The sequence below is a fragment of the Astatotilapia calliptera genome, chromosome 14 (assembly GCF_964374335.1).
Source record: "Astatotilapia calliptera chromosome 14, fAstCal68.1, whole genome shotgun sequence".
NCBI lineage: Eukaryota > Metazoa > Chordata > Actinopteri > Cichliformes > Cichlidae > Astatotilapia > Astatotilapia calliptera.
The window spans coordinates 24,945,266-24,958,719 of NC_137435.1; the positions used below are offsets into that span (position 1 = coordinate 24,945,266).

The 13,454-nt window shown below is 41.1% G+C and overlaps 1 protein-coding gene across 2 annotated transcripts in view; it reads right to left on the reverse strand.

Moving 5' to 3' along the window:
* Positions 1 to 13,454, reverse strand: part of dscamb (Down syndrome cell adhesion molecule b) — a 130,865-nt gene that overhangs the window by 32,657 nt on the left and 84,754 nt on the right. For both annotated transcript variants that reach the window (XM_026193165.2, XM_026193164.2), the window contains exons 6-11: positions 11,645 to 11,920; positions 9,096 to 9,392; positions 7,818 to 8,090; positions 4,745 to 5,023; positions 4,534 to 4,653; positions 2,244 to 2,423 (exon numbers count right to left, since the gene is read on the reverse strand). In XM_026193165.2, the coding sequence (XP_026048950.1) occupies positions 2,244 to 2,423; positions 4,534 to 4,653; positions 4,745 to 5,023; positions 7,818 to 8,090; positions 9,096 to 9,392; positions 11,645 to 11,920 (1,425 nt within the window). The remainder of the gene's footprint in view (positions 1 to 2,243; positions 2,424 to 4,533; positions 4,654 to 4,744; positions 5,024 to 7,817; positions 8,091 to 9,095; positions 9,393 to 11,644; positions 11,921 to 13,454) is intronic.

The following is a 13,454-nucleotide window of genomic DNA, read 5'->3' on the forward strand; positions in this document are numbered from 1 at the left end:
TAAAAATATTCTGCAGTAGATCAAAAACGCAACAAAACCGTTAATGAACATATGAACAGTACCTGATGCTGCTGACGTGAAGCAGAGCAAAGTTACAGAGGTTTTATTAGAGACACAGCTGAGCGTTTTGCAATTTTGCATAATTTTAAAAAGTTTAGATTTGTTCAGTATTGAACGGCAGAAATGAGGCTTTCTTTTCGGAAGTAAGTGAAAGGGAAAAAAAAACAGCGTCCGACAGCGCTGTCGGAGAGAGAGAGAGAGAGAGAGAGAGACAGCTGTGCATGTAGTGTGATTTTATCGAGGTGGCAGCAAAACAATAAGAGGGAATTCATGACGATGTTTATGTGAATCGAGTTTGCTGCTTCTTTTGCTGCTGGTTCAGTCAATAATGTTTGGAGAGAGATAAAACCTGCAGCTTCAGAATCAGGGCAAAAATGGCGCAAACACAAAGCGCGGACCCGCCGAAACATCAGAATCAGCGAGCTGTCGACTTTCAGCTCGTGTCCGTGCCGTCGGGTGAGAAAGGCGACATCTCACTGATTCTGATCCGTCGGCGGGTCCGAGCTGTGTGTTTACATCTTTGTGCAGAATCCGTGTACCTGCTCTCATTTATTGTTTTAGCTGTTTGGTGGTTGTTGAAATTTTGTTTGGTTTAACCTGAGATTCTGGCGTTTCGGGCAAAAAAAAAATTATATTAAAAAATCGATTCAGGATTTTAATGAATCGATATCACGTTATCCAAGCGAGAATCGATTTTAATCAATAAATCGATAATCAAAACCCTCCCCCTAATAAGGAAGCCCAAAGGGTGGACTGCACAGTGACTGATACTAAAGCAATGTGGCAGTGTGTGGAAAATGCACTTTACATGTTCTAGCATGTAAATAAGCTGCATGTGTGCACACCAGCATGTTTGATTCGGCCAATAAACTCTATGCTCCCTTCTGCACACCTCACATACACCTAGGAGCTCTGACTTAGGGTGGGGATTGATGAGAATGATCATTGAGGAGTCACCCAGAAAAGCACACCAATATCTTCTCTGCTGCTGCACATTATCTCAGTGAACTCCTGCGAGAAGACCTCACAAAGGGACTAAAAGTTGACTAAAATGAAAAAGGTCAGAGATGAGAGAAAAAGAGAAGATCTGCATTGCTGTTGCATTCAACAACAGCAAAGATTAAATTATTGAGCTATATTATCTTATTCTAACATCTTTAGCATTCTCTGTGACCCTGAGGAGCACATATGGGTGGATTTTAACAGATACACTGAAAGCATAATATAAAGAAAATGCAGGCCCGATTTATTTTATGTATTTTTTTAGTTAATGGTTAAAGCATACTGTGTGCCGTAAGAACTTGTTCACTTATCATTTTCTTCAGTTGAAATACATGAAAATCAATGTTTGGAGTTTGATATGCTACTGAGAGTTGAGCCTGCAGTAGCTGCAGCTGCAGTGTTTGCTCTCTGCGTGGTAGAAAATAGAAGAAAAAAGGTTGGCACAGCCATAGGTCAACTTGCTGCATAGCAACTGGGTGCCACAGTCAGCAAACTGACCTATGAAAACACAGAGTTTGTTCCTCTCTGAGCTTGCTGTTTCAGTGCTGACAGCTTCTCAGCCTTGTACACTGCGAGGCTTAATTACAGTGACACATGAATATCCACGATGTGCCCGCTGATATTAATGATAGAACATACAGATTCACCCAGAAGGCGGGTTCTGCACAAATTATTTTTCACAGAGAGGTCAGAGGTCACAGTATGATAGAGAACATTTTGAACACCTGACCTTTATCCTGTCAGACTAACTTAAATATTAAATTGAGCTGGAGTCACAGTCTTGTTTATGTACACCCAAGAAGAAAACAGAGGATGAGACGGAGAAAGAAAGAGTGCTGCCTGTCAGCAGGGAACCTCATGCTCGAGTTTGATAACAGTAGCAGAGGGAAAATAATCCCCACTTGCATCTAAGTACCACTCCTAGCACGTTAGGGGAGCTACATGCTAATGCTCGTGGAAGCAGGACACCAGCAGTCATGGACATTAAACTAAGACACGTTCACGTGGAGGTGTGAGGTATAACTGATGTATATAGAAAAATGTTCTCGTCATGATCTGTTCGTTCATAAGCTGCACAGCTTAACTCCTGAAAATAATGGAAGCCAATTCAGCCTACTGCTCCTTCAGCCCAGACAGCGAAGCAGAAATTGATTACAGCTGCATCAGATGTGGATTCTTACTTTTGACTGTGAGGTACATGGACTTGCTGACATCCGCTCCCACGTCGTTGCTGACTTTACACAGGTAGAAGCCGCTGTCGTCCTCCAGCACGTGTTTGATAAGCAGCGAACCGTTGCTCAGCAGCTGGATACGAGAGCCGGTGTTCAGAGGGATGGGCTGAAACTGGGGGACGCCAGCACCTAGTGCGAGCAGGTAGAGACGGGCCAAAAAAAGACAAAATCAGGAGCTGTTTTAAATCAGAAAAGAGGCATTCAGATTTATTTATACGGCTCATTCAGTGCACCACGACACAGAGAAAAATACACATATATGAAGATAAATAGCATTACAGTACTTAACAGTAAGAGGACCTAGAATGTGTGTGTCCATGTGCATTCACTTGACCATGCATCTGTGTTTACAGATTTGACGACAAAGCCTGTCAGATTCAGCAAGGATTGTAAACATGTTTCTTAACACCAGGCCTAAATCCTTAAATCGCCAAACAGCTGCTGAGCAGAGCGAAACAGGCTGAGCTCCTGGTGTGATGCAATCAGAACAGACATAATGCTCATGTTTAACAAGAAGGCAGATTGGTGCAGAGGAACAACGGGGAGAGCAGGGAGGCCTTATATTGGAACTAGCCTTCGATGCAGAGTCAGGCAGATTTCTCCGCTGAAGTTAGAAGAGGATTTTCTCCTTTTTTCTTTTTGTTCTTGTGTTTCCAACTCTGGATTTAGTCTTTGCTCTTGTGTTTGCTGAATTCACCAAAAGAATAACACAGAAATGTCCTTAGAAACACATTTCTGGCCAGTCTGAAAGACAAGGACACACTAATCCTGAAGCAGTGGGTTCGATGCTTTGCGCCGTTCTTTATCTGTAAAAGTCAAATATGACTGACATTTGAAATTCATTCTTAAAATTTTTCAAAATAACTAACAAAATCTGTCCGGTACCTGTCTGAAGTCTGCTAACAGATGGGTAGGAAACTGTCTCTGTCTTTTAAATAGAAAATTATATAATCAGTCTCTTTTTACTGTTATACATTACAGTATCTCTTCCTGAACTGGCAGCCCTTAAGTCTCTAAGAAATGTCACCAACACTGAATTATAAGGCCCATATCTTTAACTAGTCTTGCTCATGTAGCATTAAACGCATGCAAAGTGAGCCAGACGTTGCATAAGCTCGTGTTAAAGTTAGCGTGTACAGATTAGACCATTTAGGGAGCTGTGGGTATTTGCTGTTTAATTAAAATGCAGTCAAGTGGCCGTGGCTAGAGAAGGGTCAAGTGGTGACTTTGTTCCTGCTCCCCTGGCTCTTAGAGAGGCAGAGGGAGGTAGAGGTGTTCTTCCTTGAATTATGGATTCTGCATATCCAAATAGTGCTAGTCGTTATGTTAATAGCAGTTGACCTTTACTTACTGTTCCATATCTCTCGGAGACACTCATCTGGCTCTTAGCTATTACTGTTGCAGTAAAAGCATGCCAGGCAGCTATTCTCTGGACAAACTGCAGTCTGGCTAACAACAAATTAGGCATTAGCGAGCTAAACTGCCTGCCCTGGATAAGTTGATTTTCATTGTCCCTTTGCTCTGACAGCTATCCTGTAGAGAAACAGGAAGTGTGTGAAATGCTGAGGTAAAAAGGTCCCAGAAACCAAAAAATAGGACTGACTGGTAGTCTGGCTTAAGCAAACCTGACCAATAAGCTAGCTTCAAACACTACAAGTGAGTAGACACATGCTGAGCTCAGGCCGATCCCTCCGTACATACTGATCAGGCCTGGTCAGACACTGCTAATCAGGCACAGACATGCACACGAGCACACATAAATCCCATCAAAGGGTGAAAAACAGATCTGATTCTTTCACTCCTTTGATCATGGCACCGAGCACGCAGACACACACATGTGCACGCTCTGCTCCTCGTTGGCTGTTGTGTTTCTCTTGGTGAAGCTTTCATCCCAGGTTATATGGATGATGGAGCAAACATCTGGGGCCCCTTTCTTCATCTGCCCTGCTCAAGTGACTAAAATCACCTGCTGCCTTGCTGCCTGTCTGTCTGCTTCAGTCTGTTCTCGTCTTTTTCTCTCTGATGATTTTCTAACGATGCAGGTGGGAACTGTGAAAACTAACAGCCCTAAATTGAAGTGGTGTGTGCGTTTGTATGTCCTGCGCATTCATAGACATGTATGCCAGCCGCAGGTAAAGAAAGCAGCAAGCAGAGTGATTTCTCCCTGTTTTGACTGATGTTTGCACCTCTTCTCACATGTTCAACCATCTTCCCTTTACATTCAGTTCATTTAATGTACCTTTGGAGTGTTCCCAAACGATGGTAGGTGGTGGATAACCTTCAGCGGAGCAGTTAAGAGTCACAGTTTTGCCATAGATCCCATCTTGATCCTCAGGCTGAACCACAAACTGAGGAGGGACTGTACACAGCAACAAACACAACAAACAGCAACACTTCATGGTTTTTCCCAGCTGATTTTACTGATAGATGGAAGGTGGATGCTGTCTTACCCCTAACGATCAGCTGGCTCTGGTGCTCCACAACAGCAGCTTCATTGCGGGCGATGCAGGTGTAGTTGCCGTTGTGGTCGGGTGTTAGGTTGGAGATCCTCAGCGAGCTGGTAAAGTCTATGTTGTCCACAGTTACGCCCAAGCTGGCGGGGATCGGCCGCCCGTCCTTCTGCCACGTGATGTCCAGCGGTCGGTCACCAGACATGACCACGCAGGGGATGAAGACGCGTTGGCCGATGGTGAAACGCTGAAACTCGAAGGGCTGGATGTAGGGAGGGACTGCAGGTGGAGGGATAAAAATCTAAATGATTACAAGTCTTCAAAAATCATCTGAACTCCCTGGATTCTGTTAAAGTTGCTGTGTCCCTTATTGAGACTAACCCTATAAGCATCACTCTCTCTCTCTGTTAAGAAAACAAGAGGTCACTGAAAGAACATAAAAGACTTGAATAGCAAAACATGCTGCAATAATTCGTTGTCATTCCCAGGCTGGAACATTTTGTCCTCAGAGTGCATAGAAAGAGAGAAAGAAAATAAATAATAATAACTTTCAAGGTGACTTGTTGTGATGCTTTAGAAAAAGAAACCTTAACGAACCTGAGCCTTTTCCCTTTATCTATAAATGATCATATATCAAGCCACTAACCTACACCTATGTGCATTAACATCTAGCTGCAACAACACTATCAAATTATAGCACAAAAATCATGATTACAGGAAATATTTATACTTGCATTTATATTACAATATAAAGAATTAACAACTTTAAACTAAACAGAGGCTACATCCCTTGCACCACCTCAGTCTTCAATGCACCTGTCTTGAATAACTGAAATTCAGAAACAAAGTCAATCTATCTGCACGATATAATCACAGTTACAATATGATCTATTCAAATTGACTGCGCTATATTCTCTGGGAAATCTCCAGCCATCACACAAGTCATCTGCGCGAGCGTCCATTCAGTTCAAATAACACTGAAATAAGCAGCACTTTAGCCGCTTATTTAATTCACAACAAAGTGGAGATAATGGACTCCAGGGATCCCCAAAGACACTTCGGCATTTTAAGCATGAGCAGAGTAAATTAACAAATGCACTCCCTCACTATAGCACCGCTGGGAAGGGTTGCTTTATATCATCACTCTCTCTTTCTCACTCTCTTTCTTCCTCCGTTTCCCTCGCTCTGTGGGAAAGTGTATTATAGTGAAAACAACATTACATACTGTGCAGAGGGAAGGAAATGAGACATAATGGGGAAGCCCGTTTTTTTAGTATAATCTATTACAGTTGTAAGATCTCAGTGGAGATCAGTCAGTCAGCCCTGTAATATCAGCTGCCATCTTCACTTCTTCTTCATAAGCCAGACTAATGTACCCAGGAATATCAGGTAGATTAATTAATTTAGTCCGGAGAGATCTATTTATATTGTGGCGTCTGGATGGGAGGAGAAGAGTGAGCCGAAACCTTTTTTCACCACTGTATCACACAAAGTTGGAACTGTGACAGTTTCCCACAAAACCTATGGAGGAATATGCCTATGCCTTTTGGCTAAATGTGACGTGTGAAGATCAATACCACACATGCAATACTATACAGGGTAATGGCACATTTTTTTTTAGCTCAGATTGTTAATATTAAATAGATGTAATACTACATATTAATTGTTGAGCTGCAGAGGGAAGTGTCGGTAGGTAGAGTTTATTACTTAGGCTAGTTTTTCCAATATTTATGCCGGACTTGCTTGTAAATGTTTGTTAATTTGTGAATTGATGAATTGTAGTAAGAAAGCGCTTTGAGTGAAAAAGCGCTACATAGGTAGCGGTCCATTTTACCATGAAGTGGTAGAGAAATATCTATGTTTATAGGACGTTATCATCATCCTGGTACCCTTGACAGAAGGTCAGTAGTTGTTTTTTCCCATATGCTTTTGGATTATTGCAGAAAATAAGTGTAAATGCATGAGTACTTAGTGACCTTTTTATGTTTTAGAAATGCAAATTTCTAAAGCATGTGTTAACAATAGACCATTCGATCAAAAACCAAGAACACAGACTTAAAGAGAAGGGAGCTCGAAGGGCAAAGTGATGCTTTATTTCTGTAGCATTAACTTTATTTGTCTCCAAGCACTTTTTTTTCCTCAATGTGACTGTAACATTAGCTAATTCCAGTAATGATCTGTGTGGTGTGTTTTGGAGCATTTAGATATGATTTGCAGTTGGCACATACATGGTTTTCAAATCCACATAGAAACCAGATTAACATATCACAACATAGTAACAATCTTGCTAGTATTTGCTGATAACTTGATAAACATGGCTATCTTTTGTTCCAAGAAAAAACAAGATCATTTGAAGTTAAACACTAAATGCTATAAAATGTCAGTTTGCTAATTAATGACCACCCTTTATATACAGTCTATGCACTAATAATCACAGAATTGGTTTACCAAATAGATTTAATAACAGTATGTCACCAATAACAAATTATAAAGCACATGCAACGTATTTTTAGCGGCATCAACGTTCTCATTTCTTATGCAGGGCATCCTGATAGTAGTCGCAGCGATTCACTTAACTTTGTTCATGTTACAGCCTTAATATAAAATGGGTTAAATTCATTATTCACCTCAAAATTCAACACACAATACCCCAAAAAGACAGAATTTAAAAAGAGTTTGCTTAAATATACCTACATTTCTATATCTACTCCATACTGGTACTCAGGTTGTTGCACTCTATTTATCTGTATAACTTATTACTTGTTATTCTATTTTCTTTTTATTCTGTTTCTTTCGCTCTGGGACTGTGTGCACGTAATTTCGTTCCACCTCATGTAAACATGTGATGCGAATGACTATAAAACAATCCTTGCATCCTTGAAATTCTTGCAATTTTGTTAAAAATAAAACAAAAATGAATAATGAAAAAATGTGAAACAGGTGAAGTGCTGTAAATACTTTCCGGATGTACTGCACCTTTCTAATGACTTTATGTCAAAGAGTAATCAGAGTAAGAATAACACATCAAGGTTGCCAGTGGCAACTTGGTGAGCTGCAGTTTCATTGGACTTACCTCTCACTCGGACGTGGACGCTCTGGGAGTCCATCTTGTTGGGCTGAACCATCACCTTGCAGTTATACTCGCCGGCGTCCACCTGCTGCACGTTACTAAGCTTCAGCGTGCCGTTGTTCTCGAACGCTCGCTGCCTGTGGTTGAAAGGTAGCAGCGCAGAGTTCTTGTACCACTTTATGGAATAGTAAGGGTAGCCAATGACGCGACAGTGAACGAAGGCATCCCGTCCAGCGATTGCGGTGATGTTTTTCATTGGACGAATGCTGGCTCGGCCTAAAAAGGCACAGAGATTAAAAATGTAAGATTTTAAGGACAGCGGTATTCACAGAAAATCACAACAACAGTGTGAATGAGTGTGGTTTGCTTTATTATGGTGTTTTTACAAACAGACTCGTGACTCGTTAAACGTATTCAGGATTTCAACATGAAAGTGTTTCCCCTCACAGCTCCACAAGTCCTACCAGGCACCAAGTACTCACAGGAGAAGTGAAAGGAAGCTGCTGTTTAAAGCTTTTGTTTAACTACAAGAAATAAGACAGAACTCTAAGTAGAAGGCGGTGAAATGACAAGCAGATTAAAGTGTGCTAACTATATGAAGGAAAAGAGAGCATTAAAATAACACTGTACTACGCGTGCTTATAACTTGGCTGTAATACATTCTGTTTCCCATCAAATGTTATACATGCCGAGCCTCATTCTGTGTCTCATAAAATGGAAACAGAGTAATTGCTTTAGCATCTGATCGAGAAGAGTCGAATTGGCTGCTTGAGTAAATACACACAGACACACATGACTCGCACACACAAGCACACCGGGGGATAAATGTATTCAAACAGAAGAAATGCATTTTTCTTCTGGCTATTTACAAACCATATCCAGATAGGCGTACGAGCAGCAAACCAGCATAATTCATTTGACCTAAAATGCAAGCGTGTTGGAAAAGCACAGTAACAATTTGGAGAGAAAATTACAAAGCAACAATTTTAGAAAAGTATACGTGGTTTAGGATTAAGAGACAGTAACAGGAAAACAAAACTGAGGCAAAATCAGTCGCTGGAGAGCAACTTAAAAGGAGATGTAAGTGTGAATAAAGATTTCAAATTAAAAATAAAATAATAGCAAAGAAAAAAACAAACACCAAATTTTAAGAACAAGTTTTTCGCAGATAAATTCCAGATCCAAACAACAAGCAGCTCTCATATACGACACAGAGACAGACACATAGAGAGACAGACAGGTATGTGTATTTGTTCTTGGAGGAGCTGATTTGACAAGCACCTCTTACGTTTATTCGAGCCTGGTGGTACACGACCCCGGCCGAGTTGCTGCACGTGCACCGATACACCCCGCCGTCTTGCACCTGGGTGTGCGTGACATTGAGCTGGCTGACCACGTGGCCCTCGTGGGTCTCGTAGTGGCCCAGGTGGTGGTGGCTGTCTTTGATGACGGGGTCGTCGTCCAGCGACCAGGTGCACCTCGGAGGCGGGGTGCCCTTGACGTTGCAGACCAGGAAGACGGGCTCGTTCGGGTTCACCACCTTCTCGCTGAAGGAGGACAAGATTTTCGGAGTACCATCTGTGACAGAAGACAAAAGTGGAACGTGGTGGTGAATAAAAGAGAGGCTAAGTCACACAGAAGTACTAAGTTTAAAAGTGAGAGCGGTTTAGTGAATAATGTCATCATAAATTATGTATTTTGGGGGTAGTTTGTTGTTTTAACCCTGTAACGCCAAGTGTATCATATTTGAAATATGAGATTTTGAGACCTCAACATCATCGGTGTGAAAAACCTAATGTCTACAATCAGACACACGCAATACTACTGTGAGTAATAAAATAACAAAAACGCCAGATGTAGCAAAAATGACTGAACAAATGGAGATTCATGTATGTAAATTGCTATTTAGTTTTTTAAAAACTCATGAATCAGGCTTTACAGGATTGACAAACAAAGCTGAAACGTGCACATGTGGAAAAAGGGAAAAGGAAATGCGTTATAATGTCGATCCCTGACAGGATTCAAACCAGTCACAGATGAAATCGTGCATGTTAGGTCACTGTAACACACCTGTCTTCAATAGATTTTTGTAGTTTAAAGGGCAACCGTTTAAAAACTGAATATACCTGCTGATATCTCATTTTATAATCTCGGTAGTTTTGGACACAATAACAGCTTTACTTATGTGTTTCATAGTTCATCAAACAACGGCAATAAGGCATATGTAAAAAGGCTGACTCCAAGTGTGGGAGAGTGGGGAAGAAATGCTAGACTTTAAACAATTCCCAGGCAGAAACGGGATGATTACTGATCTTTTCTCACATACCACTTAAATTAAACATTTGTGCTGACTAATTAGCCGAGCCAGTGAGTTTGTGTTGGGCACAAATCACAGTGAGCCAGTTTGATTCCTTTCTCACTACTCACTAAAATGGCTGTGAGAAATACATATATATAGCTTTGATTTTCAACTAGTGCTTTGAGACACAAAGGGAAGCTCCTAAATATCACTGAACGCTGTTGCACCAGCTGTGTGATGAATCCAATATGTATATTTTTTTAAGCTTTGCAAACTAAGCTAATGTGCCTATTGGGGTTTTTCAGACATGTGATTGCTAACCATATGGTGTTAACCTGTCCACCTATAACAATAATGATGGTGACAATGTAGGCCCGAGCAAATAAAGCCCCAGTGACACAGTTGTGTGCTCCCCACTGGCTAGCAAAGCCAAAATGGTTTGGTAGCTAGCACCCCTCTCAGGTGTTGACCATGCCAGCATGTCTACAAGCTACTCTCTGAGTGGTGGCAAAACTGGAAAGTGAGATAAAAAAAAAAACATAAATAGTTTGTCTTCCGTGCAAAAGTTACGGCTTTGGAAATCTGGATGCAAATTTTGTTAGCACTTGGCTGGTAGCTGGCAATCCACATCTTTCTTGCAAACTCCTGGTAACTGCAGCAATCTTCTAAAAATCAAGGCAATCATAAAGATGGCTTTGTGGCACAGCACACTTTGTGATCAATTTCACCAAGTGACTGCCAGCAACCTCCAGGTGCCACTCACTAACCAGTCGGTAATTACACATTTTTCCACTTTTGGGCAAGTGATGTAAAATCTTTGTTCATCTGATACAGCTTCTACTGAAATCCTGCATAAAAACCAGGTAAATTTTTTTCAGTCATTTACTCATTATTCAAAAAAAAAACATTTATATCCTGTATTGTCTACATACTACTCTTTGTAATATCCAGACGCAGTATACATTTGTTGTTGGAGACAAATCTTTTTTTTCTTTAGAAGAAAACATTTTTGTTAATAAAACAGTGATAGAAAGCAGCAAAAGGAAAGGAAAAAAATCATGTCTTTCTGAGAAGACTGCCATTTCTTCATTAAGAACATAGATCCATGAGCTTTTCTACCAGACACAGAGAGTTGTCGGCTTTTCAAATGTCTGTGTCTGCCTGCTGCTGCTGCTGCTGCTGCTCTCTGATAATCTAGGTGTATTCCACATGATTATAGATTATCAATATCTTCTTTTTACAGCTCCCTGGCCACAGGAGACAGTTGCCTAAGCAACGCTTCCAAGGTAAGTTAATGGATTAAAGAGTGTGTGGATGTATTTTTGTATGTGTTTGTGAAGTGTGGGGCAATCATTCTAGTGGTGGCAGAGAATCGCAGCAGCATGCCATTAACACATAAACCCTATTGATCTTCAAGGTCTGAATCTGTTTGTGCTAACTCACTGAATATGTATAGGACAGCTGCTACTGTGTAGCGTTTTGGTCAGTATTTGTGTGTTTGGATACCTTTGCAGCAGTGATGCCATTTTACCTTCAAGGATAACCTGAACAAAGTCCTGTGCAGACATCTTGCCCTTCCTGGCGAAGCACTGGTAAGCCCCGCCATCACTTTTCGACATTCCTTCCATCATGAGGTTCTCCCGGTTTAGCCCAATGAAGCGAACATTGTTGCCAGGGTAGATGATCTCTCCGTTGCGATACCATGACAGCTCGTATTCATCTGAGCCGCTCACGCTACAGGACAGAGACACCTTGCTACCCACGCTGCCCTTCACCTTTCGAGGGCTGACCACTACTTTCAAGGGTTCTGTGGACACAGAAATCAAAGAGATGTTTAAGAAAAAAAATTGGGTAGTAAATATAATAATGAGGTACAGTATGATTATCATTATATTTGTCCAAGTTCAATGTTTATTCTTAATCATTAAGAATGCTAGCGCTAACATTTGATTCTCATCAATGCAGTACATCACTGTATCAAACAAAACAAGCAGGGTGTCACTTGCTATCACTAAACACAGCCCCCAGTGGTGCTGCTGGTGCAGGAGTCAGTTACTGGCAAATCATTTCAATCTCACACACACGTATTTACTAGGGGTGCAACGATACACAAAATTCACGGTTCGGTTCGGTTCGATACTTTGGTGTCACGGTTCGATATTTTTTCGATACAAAAAAATGTTCATGCCTTTTTAATTTGTCATTTATTAAAATTATAAATATATATTTTAACTCAAAAGTACAGTTTTTAAATTTAACCCTAACCCTTGTGCGTGTTTTTTATTTTGACAGCGAATGCGCACCTGCGGACCACTTATGTGCAGCCCTGGTTATTTAGCTCATCATATTGCAGCCACAGAAATTCTTTTGTCCATGAAACCATAAAGCTGCACTTTCTTTTTGCCTTATAGTCTGATTTGTCATAACTTCTCCGTTTTGTGGTAAGCTTTTCTTTGGCTGTCACTTCTTCACTCTGACCTGTCTTATTTGGCTCAGCAGAACTGAAATGCTTTTACACGCTCACTCACATAAGCTCAGCGATTCTCTGTGCGATCAACCTCTCACATGTTTAAGCTTGCTGCGGGAGATTTCACTTGTCATGTTTGCATAGTAAGCTAACGATTAATAAGACGATGTCAGAGGAATTGGTGCACAAATTATCATCACTCACAGATCAGTGCTGTCGCTCTCTATACACAGTTCGCACGATTGCAAAGTGAAAGCAAAAAAACAAGCGCAAATTCAAACGCGACTTCAATATGTCACATATTGACAGTGGCTCACCGATGCCAATGACATAATTACCCAGCTACATTTCTGAAAGAATGCAAAAGCATTGACATATATTTTTCCTACAATAGCCCGACGGGCAGGGAAGAGATAGATTTTGGTAGCCCGACTGAAAAAAATCGCTAGCTCCAGGATGTCGGGCTAGCGATATTGCAAGCCCTGTATCTGATTGAGGAATCACTCATCTTTGGAAAAGAGAGTTTATTACAGAGAAATGTCTCTTTCCAAAATAAAAGCTATACTATCCGCTTCTTCTGGGCTATATTCTCAGCAGCATAAGGAGAATCATGTGCTAACAGCTGTCTAAATGACTCGGCTAAAGTTAGTAGCATGCTTGCTTTTTTTTGTCTGCTTCCACTTGTCTTTGCACTAGGATGATGTCGGCGTAAATGTGCAGTCATATTCGTTGTGTTCCCACTAGTGCTTTCAGGTTAATCTCGTTGAAATGACCTTAACACAACACGGCAAATCTCCGTTAACGAGCTACCGCCGATCGCTCCGTGCATGGGGCTAGACGGCCAACACGTTAACAAGCTAACTGCGCTAACACA